A 15,223-nucleotide genomic window follows, 5' to 3' on the forward strand; every position below is an offset into this window, starting at 1 on the left:
AAATAACCGCAACAACTTTTGATAAAAATCAAACAGTGTTATACAGGATGGGGCATGGGAACCAAGTGTTTTTGGAATGGCTTGTACTCGGTCATTATGAAAGGGAGAGACGTGCGACATGTGACATTCCATTCCGTGGCTCATAGCATTTCACCTGCAGTCGGCATCATGGGGCAGTGGGCGCATGTTTGCGTATTATTGTTTTGTTTGAAATGGCGAGTCGGTGAGCTCGATACGGCGTGAGTTTTGCTACAGATTCAACATTAATCGCAATGATTCTGTTCCCGTGCGTGATACAATCTTATGTTTGGTTAAAAAAAAAAATCTAAAAAAAAAAAGGCGCAATACTAAAAAAAAATCGCCCTGACCCCGACACAGAGTGCGTACTCCAGAAAATTTTCAGTCAAATAAGCGATACTGCGCAGCCCAGGCCGCTCTGCTCGAAGACATTCAGCTGCCTTGGAATCAGCAATCGTACGGTAAGACGGATTTTGCATGGCGATTTACATTAACACCCATACAAGATAGGTGGTTTCGGTAAGATTGGGCCACGGCGCATATCTTCACAGCGCCAATGGCAGTTCTTTGCCTCCTGTTTTCCAATCGTCTCATTTCGAGATTTGGTGATGTTCCATGGCTCCCTCGGTCCCCTGAGCTGTCCACGTGATTTTTTTCTATGTGGGTACCTAAAGGCACGTGTTTACGAGGATAAGCCCCGAATATTAGATGAATTAAAGGACACAGTACGTCAACACATCACCCAAATCAACAGAGATCTCCTGGAAAGAATAGAGGTGAATTTTCGTCAGCGCCTTAAACAATGCGTCAACACAGACGGACATCACATGCCAGATGTAATTTTCCGATTATAATTGAAATGGTATGTTCTCACAAACGTTATTCTACCAATAAAATGTGTTGAAAACAAAAACGAACTGTTTTATGATTATTTTAAAAACACTTGGTTCCTATGTCCCACTCTGTATAAGCTCATTGACCGAATTTTTGTGTTTCTTTTTTCTCTATACTGATATTTATTGAGCAAGCGTGCAACACACGTGCGGTAGTGTCACATACAGCGAAATATAATTTAAATAGGTATGCTTCTGAAAATTACAGTTACTCACACTAGGCCTACTGTTATAATTTTGTACAACATAGACTATATTATATGCCCTTAAACATTGCGACCAATATCGCTGTAAGGAACGTCATATGTATATTCAACAAAAATTATCCAAATTGACATAACAGAATAATATTATTTTTGAAAGCTAAATTAACGTAATTATATATTAATAACCAAGTTTAAATAAATATTTTATTTCAATTTTATACCGTGTAAATACACAAATGGTCTATTTTAAGTTTACATTAACTTTATAGCGGATTAAAAAACGATAAAAGTGATTATTGAACATTAAAATTCCAGCATTCTTCTATTTCAAACTTATTTCGCACTTATCGTTATTGCTACAATCATTTCCGCTTCTTAGTATTGTGCGTTCCTGTGTTTCCAATCTAGACTTCTAATATTTAGTTTGTTATTTAAGGACGCTGTATCATCCACTACATTGTATAGCGTCCATGGAAATTGTGATAGCAAGATGGTATTTGACGAGAGGTCGAGGTTTAGTCATAGATTGCATGACATTCGCCTTGCGGCTGGGTAAAATGTGGAAATCGCCGAACAGAAGATAATCAGACCACGCGGGAAACAAAACCCATGCCCGATCGGAACACTGGATCAGTGGGCAAACGCGCCTACAACGTGAGCTACATCGGTGACTGACTTCTAATTTTGGCAAAGGAGTTCTGAGAAAGCAATTTCGAATTACGAAACTATGAACTTACTGTTGTTACAAGTTATAATCCATAACGATTAAATTAAAATCAGTATTTCGAGCAGATATTATAAATTACAATTTAGTTATGTTTTTAAAATTGAACCATAATCATTATTAATTTCAAACATACGAAAATGGTATTAATATTATTAAATTATGTAAATGGTTGTCCATGACCTAACAGACTCTACTTTTCGCCTAATTTCTGGGCTTTCCCGATAAGACGCACTGGAGTACTACTATGATTTAAGGTAAATAAGAATAAGACTGCGAGACTCTACGTAAGACAATACATAATATCACATTCAAAACAGATTACTCATAACCTATGTGGAATTCCAACTTAGTGCCATGGCTCCCACGGAGACTTAAAGCTGTTCGTCTGTCACTGTGTACGCCTTGCCACGCTAGATTAGGCCCAAAAATAAATCTACAAGGGCCATATTCATAGACATTCTTATTGCGGGCTTCCGGTGGATGATCAGCGAACGAACGTTTTTCATATTCATAAACCAGTGTTAGCGATATGATATGATCTATGATATGATATGATATATGATATGATATGATATGATATGATATATGATATGATATGATATGATATGATATGATATATGATATGATATATGATATGATATGATATGATATGATATGATATGATATGATATGATATATGATATGATATGATATACGATATGATATGATATACGATATGATATGATATACGATATGATAGCCTATGATATGATATATATGTGATATATATGATATGATATGAATCCTGTACAAGTAACCAGTCGATAGCCGGGGCTAGTTTAGCACGCTCGTAGCGCAGGCTAGCGAAATGTCTATGCATAGCACCCCAAAAGACTACTGAGTGTTCAGTTCAAAGTGTGTCATGGCTCGCTGTATGCCGTCATGTAGCTAGTCGATGAGCCTAGAGAATTCAATCTTCCTACACTTCCGCAGAGGTGTATAACTGATGTGCTAGAGAAGTTGCCTAGCAAGTAAGGCGTTCATTCAGAAGAGTACTTACAGATACGTAAGGCAACGCCGGTAGTGGCAGGAATGTGAACTTTTTCGAACGTGTACTGAGGTAATTTTTTTTCTTACTGTCGGGATATGGGGAGAGGGTTAAGACGATTACTTACGTATTTGTTGACATTAATTTCGACTGTCAATATGGACACGGAGCATTTCATTTGTATTGTGGAATGTTGTCGTACGGAACCGACGATAACAAATACCCTGCGTACGACTTGCCCGCGCAAAACACAGTTCGAAAGAGGTTATGGCAGCACACAGACCGAACAGACCGCCATCTGATGCTACGATGTTCAAGTTATACCGTACACGTTCTCAAGTTCAGATTGAACGCCTTGATTAATACGCAACTTCTCTGACGCAAAAGCTGAAACTCGCTTCAAATCGCTGACTCATCAACAGTGACGTCATGACACACTTTCAAATGAACACCCAGTAGTTTCAGATACTTGTATTCAAGTTAAATCGATATCCCAAAATGCATGACGTAAGCCTGGTTGTCTAAGTTCCTGGGAATGTAATGACAATTTATTATTGTTTACTGACTCGATATTTTACTCCCAACAGCAACGTTTTGTGAGTGTCTAATTTTCTAACTTATCTATTGACACTCTTATAAGTTTCCAAACACAATAAGGAAGTAATAATATTTCAGTTTCACGATTAGTGTGATATTGATCGTCTTCCATATAACTTTCATTCCTCTCTTAAATCTGCTAGTCAAATGCGAAGCCTCTCCTATGTAACGCCGCATATTCTTGCTGAGTGGAAAACCATGGAGATTAATTATTCGAACTTCACTTATTGAAAGGCTGCCACGAATGAAGAAGTTTACCAGATATTCATGAATAAGAAAATAGGAAAGAAAGGTAGCTATATAATAAAATAGTGGAGTAAATAATACAGGAAATGAGTAAAATCTGAATTCCAAAAGTTGTTACCAGATACTGATGATTTCGTAAGATCTCAAGACACTAATGGCTGTTTTTCTCGTAACGGTGATATCGAGACCTAATGTTTTGTTAAAGGAGGAGGCCGTGCTCCTACCATGAGACAACCTCGATTTAGGAAAGGTGGTGTTTTTCTTTATAGTATGGTATTGTCAATTCGTATAAGTTTCTTTTTTCGAAATCCACCAAGCCCAGTTATTAGGAATGCATTTCGAATCTCATAGTTAAGAGTGAAAGAAAAGTTGTTTTTAAGGACATAGGAAAGTGATTTTGGTGGGGAGATAGTAAAAGAGTGTTAATGAAAGCGAGAGTATCTCGTGATAAACATTTCCAATGTACTTCATATCCACCACAAATTTAACTTGTATTTCGTCGGGGTTTAATATGAGTCTTTATTGAGGAAACACGTTCCGCCAACTTTAAAGAATGAAATGGAAAGTGCACAACGATAATATCCGAAAGTTTAGATTTATATATTCACTGGTATATGGCACTGAGTCTTTCAGCAGGCTCAAGCAATATTATTAAGACTTAGAAAGCGACTTTAAAGCTGAGAAAAATGACACAATAATTAAAACGATAGTTCCATACACAACATGAGTCCAAAGTTTTTTTTATTGAAATTGAATTAAGTGCTGAACAGTATTTGTATGTAGTAGATGCATGTCTTGATACATAAATAACATGAGTCCTTGTATTTCAAACGAGTAAGCTTACACATTCATTTTCATGTTATTTGCATAAACAATATCAGTCCTGGACTTTTGTTGTTTATGCAGCAGATGGGATATGGCAGTAGCTACCTTTCTTTGAACAATATCATATTTGCAAAAAGTACAAAACAAATGCCTTTCACATAATACTTTTTTATATAAATTTCATCTCCTCAAACCACTCGTCCTGGACTTTGAAAGTTCTTCTTGTCATTTTTATGCTGAACTAGAAAAATGCTGTAAATTCACTAAAATAATACAAATCACAGGAAAATCAAGAAAAACTTAATTGGTGAACATCGAAAGGATAACGCCAAGGGTATGATGGAACCTTATTAACGTTCGTTAACATTTATCACAAATAACTAACGAGCTAGTTGCTGTCAACTATAAAGAAGAAAATAATATAACTACAGGGGAACAACTTGGTAAACTCAGTTGGTCTGCAAATGCGTCAATCTTAAAGAGCGACACAATATATCATTCACCTCCTCCTTCCTAATTGTCAGCCAATAACGGAAGAAGGCGTTACTTATGTAGATTTTCAATAAAGCAGATTATTTTCACATTTTATATACGTGATAATAACTCAAAAAGTAATGTTCAGATTCTAATAAGGAAAGAATCATGTTAAATAGTATTGTTCGCAGATTTTTAAGATGTTTGAGTCATCGCAATATACCAAATGTAAGACCTCTTAATTGTGGTTTGTTTTATACAGGGACATCACTTTATTTTTACCAACATTTTTAACATTAACCTGGCTATACTCGGAAACACTGTTGCCCCCTTCCATTACAGGAGTTTGATGTTACTACTGCAATATGTAAACAAATCATTTTAATAGGTATAGGAGGAGAGAAAAGTAGTGTATCCATTTATGTTGTAGGGAAATACGATATTACGATTTTCAGTTTGATCATCACTTTTACGGAGTTTATCAAAATACAGTAGAGTAGTAACATTTTTTTTTTTAAAAACTCAACTTTTTAGGCGGCTATGTTCGTTATGTAATGTCTACTTTATTTAGCATATTAATTATTGATGTTAACATACAATATAGAGAGTGCATTTTAATTGAGGGGCTCATAAGTAAAGGGCTGTAAGTGCACTTGTTACTTTTTGAGAAAATGGGGTTTACATATTTAAGCTTTCGTAAAACCGGTGAAATTTTTATTTAAATTTTAATGTGTGATGCGATTAAAATATCCCTTTGCCACTAAAATTTTAGATACTTTAGCTTACACTGGATGCACTTAACTCATGTTATTACAAATGTCACTAACATTCCTTTGCTTCTAGCCACCTCAATTCAAAATAAGCTAATCTCAATTTTTAAACAAGTTGCTGAAAATGATTGCCGTTCATTACAATGCAGGCTTCAATTCTTTACTCATATTATTAAAAACATTTTGAAGCATATTCTCTGAAATTTAATTTATCGTTTCTTCAATATAATTTTTTAGTACGATATTATTAATATAGGTTCTTTCTTCTATAGAAAACGCAACCATATTTCTGAAACACACTATACACTGCAGTGTTTACTTCACTGCTTGAAGACTTCGAATGCAACAGCGGCCGTAAGTTTGTGTGTCTGACGGGAGCAAGGACATTAGTGAAGGGGTGAGAGTGAAGTACATTCAGAAATGCAGGTACAATAAAAATGCAAGTAAAAATAAAATGATGTCCCAGTACTATTGTAGTGTGGGAAAATATGTTTTTGAAGTAGAAAACTCGATCAGCGGTAAACGTTTTTGTTAAAGAGATAAGTAGGTAGTTGCAGCGAATGAAATCGTCTAAATAGATTCTACTTCATGTTGAAATACCCCATGTTAATAGATTGAGTCAACAAGATATCATAACTTGTTAAGAAGTTATGTCTGACTGCTCGCGGTCCATCAAGTATCGCGTGCATAAACATTATTTATCTTCAAAACCCAACCATGCTTTAAAAATAAGCATTTATTGTTTTGATTGGTTTCATTTACTTAAAGGGACAGACTAAAATATTTAGTCAGTTGTCTCCAGTCTTTTCAATTGGAGTTTTGTAGCAGAAATTGGGTCCCCACTTAACGTAAAGGAAAGATTGTATCGCAGCCTTTTTGCAGAAAAGACAAGTGGAAGAAATGTGTTGAGCACGTTAAAAATAACAAAGAACAAAATATTTCTAGTGCTAATGTAATAGACAGTGAACCTGATAGAATAATTTCGTTAGGAGAATGTTTAACTCATAGCAGTGATGCATCAGATGACTTGTCAATGACTAGTGACAATGGTTCAGGTTAATGGCGGGAAACTCCGACTCCGCCTCCAGCGCAACGGTATGGTTTAGTAACCTCCCATAGCGGAGTTTTGCCAGTTGTGAACCTATAACAAGCAGATCTTCTCAGGGAGGCAGATAACAAAGTTAATATTTTTCTTCCAATGTTAATAATGTTAAAACAAGTGTTTATACTAATTTTGGCCACTTAAGCACAATTCAGGAGGTAAGTTTCCCTCGGGCATTTCACAGGAAAGAAACACAATTTCATGGAAAGTTTTATTGGAACAGGTACAGCCATTTTTGAGCTATTTTTCAACATATTCCCCACCGGAATTTGAGACATTTGTCATAACATTGGATCAACACTTTTATCTCTGTAGTTTTCATTTATTTATTTATTCATTTACTCAGTTAAGTATTTAATTTGACAGGATTAAGGCTATAAGGCCTTATCGTAGAAGTCTGCCGCCTGGGATCGGAACCAGTGTGTGACAGCCGTCTGCACATCTCTGTTTATTCCAGAAATTAGAGAGAAATTCAAGACTCACACCATTCAAAGAATAAAAAGGAGATATAACAGATTTTTAAGACGTTATAAGATGAAACTATTGAAATCAAGCATGTCACTTGTAAACTGTAATAAGACGCAGTGTTTATTTTGAAACTGAAAAATTGAGACAGTGAAAATAATGGACACACAAGTATGAAACTACTATATGTATATTGTACAGAGAGTCTGACTCAAGCCGTTTATAAATTCTTTTATGCATTATGCACAATACGGTGAGAGATGAACACACAATACTTCTGGTCTTTGAAATTCTCTAACTCGTAGCGCTGATATTTTAGTTTAAGTAACGACTGAAAACACCTAAAATAATAAATATGCATACGTTCGGTGGACTGATTTCTACATTAATTCATAAGATGCGTATCAGTAAAGAAACAAGCTTCTATAATACGCAGTTCTCTCGAGGATAGTTCAGGCTCTTAGCTAGAGTGATGTGTTCGTATGAATGTTTTGACTGCCTGAGAGGGTTCGATGCTTGGTCCTTCCTTTCGTACTTATTAATTTCGAACGTCGAATCCAGGTGGATCTATAATATTCTTATTAATACTACTTTAAAATATAAATACGCAATACTGTCGCAACATCATATGAACCAGAATGTTCTACAAGATTAGCTATAAAAAGTTCGAATTCAACTGTCGGTAACCATTCACGGTTTGAATCTCTAAAGCTCGTAACAGCAAAAGTGAAAGGTAGCGAGAGAAGAGTTGAATATAAGAAGATGTTCCAGCAAGCAAACTACGTCGACATCGTCCAACTCCATGCGGATTGTTTTACTTGTTAGACCATATGGTCTGTCACAGTTTGATCCCAACTTTTTTTTTTATCTACTCAGATTTTGACGTTCCCATGGTAGTGTCGCTAGGTGTGACATATTAAAAAATGTATTGAAATAAATTAATAAATTGTATTAAAATTCTGCGCTGTCTGTTCTTCACAGATAAGTTGCTAATTCCGCATGAAATAAAACAAATAAATTAATTTCAAGGATTGCATATAACTTCCGTAATAAGAAAACGATGTTATAAGAACTGTATGAAGAGCAAATGACTCGATAAAACATTATTCAAGACTGGAACAAACATTGCAGAGGAAAAAAAAAATTAACATAACAGACTGATAGCACGAGTTTAACATCAAATTTCACACCCAGGCTAAAACTCGTAACATTCATGAATGGCAGTGAACTTACCGCTTACGAAACCATTAAATACCTCCCACATGTCTCGACTGTTATTTGGATTGCCTAAGCAAAAATGAACGGCTTAAGTCAGATACTGTGCAATGAACTCTTACAACAACTGAACTGCACGACTGTCAACTAATGAATAAAATTCTACATCACATCGAAAAATAAATATATAGAGTACAAGACATATACTATACAAAATGGTAAATAATGACTTACTATCTATGCGTATATTACACCACACATAGAATTTAAAATAAACATTGACAACTCATTTAATGTATTGAACGATTCGCGGAACTGTGCTTAAAATAAATAAATAAAAAATTTGCTAATTGAAAATATCGAACACTATATTCACATAGAGAATACATGCAATGAAACGAAAATAATATAAGACCGATACTAATGCAGTGTAAGAGGGTATCTGTAATGTTTTTGGTAGGCTTATTAATTCATATTTTGCTCCATACTTTAGTTAAGGTTATAATGACTGTATGTGCATGAACGATTACAAAAAAGATCAGAAAATGCAGGCTCTAAATTTCTAAAATTTTACAAGGAAATGGATAAAATTTACAATATACCATAACAAGACATTCAAACTTAAAGAGCTGATAGAAGTATAAAAAGGTACTAATATAATTGAAGATCTTCCTCGAATAAGGGTGTAACCAACAAATCTATAATACACGTATTCAGGAGAAAAGAAAATACTTCCAGGTGTATATTTCGTTAGGTTTATATTTACTAGCAGAACCATTTAATTTATCGAGGATACAAGTTTATTTAGCTATTGGATGCATTCATTTACTTTTGTAAATAAATTATAAAAAATTACTTTTCCCACCAAAGCCATATATATAATTAATTTTATGTTACACCATTTTCCGAGAGAGGTCTTCAATTTTTAAAGTCAGTTTTATCAGAATACAAAAAAAAAAATGTATCCAGATATCATTATCATTTGGTAACCATAACATTGTTAGGGTTTCTCTGACATCTTTAATGTTTACTGTCTGTAATAAAAACTTATTTCTAAAAGTTGACTACTCTCAGACATGTAGAGTTGTTATTTTAATAGAATTAATTATTATATATCCTATATAAAATATATTACAATTTTAATCATGTTTTGTGACCTAATTTTATTATTTTATAAGATATGGGCATTATTATACTCTACATTTTTGCATAAATGGATGTGAAAACAATGTGAAAATTTTCAGCATTCTATCTCTAGTGATTGTGGAGTTGTGAAATAATATGCGTGTAAAAATTGCATCTTTTGGGAAATTTAATTCAAAGTAAAAAGTGAATGTCTTAGCTGACCTGTATCCATTTAAATGGCACAAAAAGATGAGCTAAATATGAGTGGCTTCAGAAAACTCTGCGTAATATTTACTAGAAAAAAACACAAAAAGATTTTTTTCTAAAATACTGACGTACGTATACCCTTAAAGATTGGTTTAAAACTTTCAGTAAATTCTTAAAATTAGAAGACGAAATTACGTAACATTTTAAGCACTTCAAAATAATTATCCGAAGCAAAATTCCTTGTCATTCCTTTAGTACACATTTTTATTATGTAAGTTATCGTAGCTTTGTAGCCTTTTAACCATACTTGCATAAGGTGTGTTCATAACATATTTCAAAGTTTTTATATTTACAATTTTCATAATTATGTCAGATTTATCAATGTATTATATTCATGAAAATAATATACATTCGTTTTGCGAAACGTTGAGTAAAGCAAATTTATACTTATGTATAAATTGTTAGGCTACTTCAATTCTTAGGGAATGAACGCAGTTGAATTTATACTGAATGAATAACAATTTTTAACGAGACTTGAATATGAACGCGAGGAAAATTCGTTAAAAATATGCTAATATTTAAACTACAGATGCTTAAAAATTTGCATGAATAATTTTATATATTTTTGCAGCGTTGTAAGAGATCATTTACGAATATTTTATGGGTTATGACATAATTTTCAGGCAGATAGTTTTTTTTTTCATTTTATTCAGTTCTACATACTATGTGAAAAATATTTTTATGTTTGCGTATATGAGTAAGAGTGCACACATGTCGGAAAGAAATTATGCGAGTAGCTTGAATTTTTGTAGTTCTTAACTAATAATATAATCTATAAAAATAAACTATTATAATATACTGTTTAAGTCATTATGTTGAAATGTTTTACTAGATTATCAAAATTTATCTGATTGAAATTCATAAATCCTTTGAAATCCTTACAATTTTTGTATCAGTATTATTATCTGCACTTGCATATTTTTTGTGCTTGTGTTTGTAAATTGGGCTATCGATTTGAAGTCGCTATCGATTTGAATTATTATGAGAACTTCGCTTAGGGAACAATATAATATGAAATGTAACTGGCCGTACATATCGATTGTAACAATGACAGCATCCATGAATAATAAGGAAGGGTATGGAATACCATATAAATTGCAGTGTCACTATTTTCGTGCAGTATTCTTATTACTGTTGTATGATAAAAGTATATAAATAATTTAAAATCAATTCATATTCAATAATAACGTGAACATATAATAAGTGTTGTATTTACATGTTTTTTTAAAACTAATCTGAGGAAAATAGCTTTTCATCTTGTCATGTTTGTTAAAGTCCTCGGAACAGATATATTTTGTAAAGGCATTTCTTTTGCAGATCAGTGTAGATGTATTTCTTTTTCTTTTTGTTTCTTTCTGTGCATTAGTATAATGTATTTCTGTAATTTGGCAGAGGAGGCCTGATGGTCTTAATGCCAATAGATTAAATAAATACGTAAAATAATAATCTACTCTTAATTTAATAGAGTTTTAAAAATCTACACAAAATTTCAAATTTCTAACAATTTGTTTTTGAGACGTAAGCTTATACTCTCTATCCAAGATTTTTTTCACATACAATGTATGTGTTTATATGGTTAGTAAGCAGTCAGAAGAATGATTGAAACATTATAAGGGACACCAATAATGCATCACTCATGAGGCAATGAAGCCAGAAAATAATGGAATAGGGTGGCTAGTTATTTTCCTTCTCCATTACATACACCGCTCACTAACTATGTAATTGTGAAAAGAACTGTGCATCTAAAAGTTATGTCTCTAATCTTAAAATATTCCTAAATGATACATTATAGTGGTGTAAAAATTACATATTAGGACTGCAACTTTCCGTAGCCTATATCTACAGTTTCAGTATCGGAAAATTTACAATGATTTTTATACGTTCACGTACTAGCAACATTTATAGAAATTGTAATAATTTTTTTTTTTCGAAATCAACTTTTTATGAAATACTAAATATATTGTAATATATACAGCAGTCCAAAACATTATCAAATCACGCATGTACATTAATTGCTGAGAAGTACGTATGTAAATATTAATGATGCTATGTGCAATACATTTAACACGGGCATTGTAATTAAATATGCATATTAATGCATTTAAACAATTCTGAAGCGTAGGAAAACCTAATAAATTATTTGAAGAATAAGCTAATTATTCAATATTCACAAATATTCTGTTTGATGCTATTCTATTCCTCTTAAGGGTATATGTACGTGAACGATCGCAAATATTATCAGGAAATGCAGGCTCTAAATTTCTAAAATTTTACAAAAAAATGAACTCACAATTGGACAAAAATTACAAGGTACCACAACAAGATTTATTAGAACTTAAATATCTGATAAAAGTATAAAAAAGATTACTAATTAAATTTTTCAAACCAGTTTTATCAGAGTAGTAAAAAAAAACAAAAGAAATCTGCAGTTACATAATTTGGTAACCATAACATTGTTATGTTCTCTCTGACATCGTTAACATTTTTCCTGCATGTAGACTACTCTCAGACATGTAGAGTTGTTTATTTTAATACAATTATTTTTTTATTTGTCCCATATAAAATATAGACTATTAAAATTCACATAATAATTTGTGACCTAATTTTTCTATTTTCAAAGAAATGAACATTATTGTAGTCTACTTTTTGCATAAATGGATGTTAAATCAATGTACAAAATTTCAAAATTCTATCTCTAATGGTTGTGGAGTTATGAAATAATGTGTGAAAATTTTCAACTTTTGTAAAATTTAATTTAAAGTAAAAAGTGAATTTCTTAAAAATATTATCAGTAACCTTTTTTATACTTTTGTCAGATATTTAAGTTCTAATAAGTCTTGTTGTGGTACCTTGTAATTTTTGTCCAATTGTGAGTTCATTTTCTTATAAAATTTTATAAATTCAGAGCCTGCATTTTCTGATAATATTTGCGGTCGTTCACGTACATATACCCTTAAGATAATACTGTGAAACTATTTTAAAAATAAATGCAAACGAAGAATTGAAACATGATAAAATTCACGATAGCATTCACGTGACTTCGTATGCGCAAGGTAGAATTATTGTCACAAAGTAAAACAAAAGAAGATAAACTCCACGATAGCATTCATATAATCCGCACTCTAGGATGAGCACATGAACGAATCACGTGAGCATTAAATCACCAATGCAACGCATCTCATCATGATCACAGAGTAGACGCAATTAATTGTTCACACCAAACACAATACTTACTAAAAACTAGAAGAAAAGTAGAAGCCTTAGCTGGCTGGCTTAAAAATTGCATCAACTACAGGAAGCAACAGTTGGTTTGCTTCGGCACGTCAGGCGCAGGTATGCAACCAGAGTGACACGCGCGTAACAATCGTCGGGGCGACGACCTACATCGCAGGGTGCTCCTACCTGAGTCAACTAAAGTAGAGTGAGTAGGGTCTTCGCCTGGTGGTTGCTGATGGGCCTCGAACCCTGCTCCTCGCACTACTCCCATGGCGAGGCCACCGCCGCTGCTAAACTAGACTCGGAGAGGCGGCGGTGTGGTGTGTAGTGCGGGTCACGCACAGAGCAGGGGGTGGGCTATTATAGGTGGTTGTTGGAGCCGGCAGACGGAACGGCGGCGTCCCTAGCACGCATGTCTGTGACGTCAACCAGCGACGCCTGTCCGCTCAGGGGCAATGGCAGTGGGTCTGGGTTAAGGCCTGCCCGCTTGCTCTGCGCCCGATGGCTTTCTGTGGATTAACGTTTCTTTTTCTGTATGAATACGTATAAACCAACTTCCTAATAATTGTTTAACCTCAGACAAAACTGAAGCTTCATAACCTGAACAAATTTACTACTATAAACTTCTTTAAACTAACACATCTTTCCCGCTCGACGCGATATAGAACACGTAAAAAAATGATGAAAAATGACTAAATTTTCAAAAAAAAATTCTTTAAAATAATCTGTGATATGTGTGGATCGCCATTTTTTTAACTTCCTGCATTATGGATTTTTAAATCACTCGCCCACTTTTATTGTTGTTTCCGGTAAATTAAATTTTCAAAAATGTTTTTTTTCTTTAAAATACCATTTGATATGTGTGGAATGCATTGCATAACATTTTGTGGGTATTTGTGCCCTTATCGGATGTTGAGACGTCATTTTTAAACTTCCTGCGCTATGGATTTTTAAATCACACGCCCGCTTTTATCGGTTTCCAGTAACTTCATTTTTTTTTTTTTTTGCTACATTGCCAGACAAAATGGATATAATTTCTGAACTATTAAAGATACATGCAAGAAATTTAGAACACACATTCTTTAGACTATTAGGAAACTTTTCTCTGTAACAGAATTTTGTTAATTGATTTCATTTTAAAAAAATACGTCCGTTTGTTTGCAAGAAAGGAAATCAGAAAATTGTTACTAAATTTTAATTGTTTATTTTACAATCGTAGGGACTAATATCAAAATTCTGTTACAGACAGTTTGTAGAACATACTTTTGCAAATACATTGCAAAAGCTGTTTGATTCTATCATTAAAAACGGTTTAGATATACCGGTTTTAGTACAATCCTGCATTGGGTATATTTTTTTTCAAATATGGGCCCCCAATTTTTTGTTTTTCAAAATATATTTATTTGGGTGAGTTGCCACAGCTATGAGCTCTCTATATACAAAAAATTAATAATTTACACCAAATAGGAAAAAGGTGTTAAAAAATACCATCCTCTCCCCTTAAGTGTGCTTAAATGCGACAGGCTCATGTCAGTAGATTTACTGGCATGTAAAAGAACTCCTGCGGGACAAAATTCCGGCACACCGGCGACGCTGATATAACCTCTGCAGTTGCGAGCGTCGTTAAATAAACTATAATTCATATATTTTTTAAATGATACGTCCATTTCTATTGGCAATTATAAACAAATACTTTACGTTATTAATTTTCAACCATAGTTATAATTTTCATAATTTAAAATTAGACTATGTCAGGTACTTAAATAAACAAGTAAATACTTACATTTATTACCTCATGACACTAACTTTTGAAAAATTTCCATGACTTTTGCTACTTACACGTAAGTAAAGGTTTTTTGTATAAAAGTAGATATGGCAATATTGTTTATAAATCATACTCAAAATTAGCTCCTTACACAGCTATAAACATATTTGAACCAGAAATAAACAAAGGGAAAATAGTTAATAAACCGCGAAAACAATTATTCAAATTTGAATTATTAAAAAAATTCTTGCAAGTGGACATTCGCTGTTACATTATAAGCAAAAG

General features: G+C 33.3%; 1 protein-coding gene across 2 annotated transcripts in view; it reads right to left on the bottom strand.

Annotated features, from left to right (window-relative positions):
• LOC138710222 (synaptotagmin-10-like) overlaps positions 1-13,503 on the bottom strand; it is a 605,974-nt gene extending 592,471 nt beyond the window's left edge. Inside the window, exon 1 of one of the 2 annotated variants that reach the window (XM_069840882.1) lies at positions 13,360-13,503. In XM_069840882.1, the coding sequence (XP_069696983.1) occupies positions 13,360-13,444 (85 nt within the window). In that variant the 5' untranslated portion in view covers positions 13,445-13,503. The remainder of the gene's footprint in view (positions 1-13,359) is intronic. The other variant, XM_069840881.1, reaches the window with a different exon arrangement.
• Between the last annotated feature and the right edge of the window lie 1,720 nt (positions 13,504-15,223).

This window comes from Periplaneta americana, chromosome 12 (assembly GCF_040183065.1).
Source record: "Periplaneta americana isolate PAMFEO1 chromosome 12, P.americana_PAMFEO1_priV1, whole genome shotgun sequence".
Classification (NCBI taxonomy): domain Eukaryota; kingdom Metazoa; phylum Arthropoda; class Insecta; order Blattodea; family Blattidae; genus Periplaneta; species Periplaneta americana.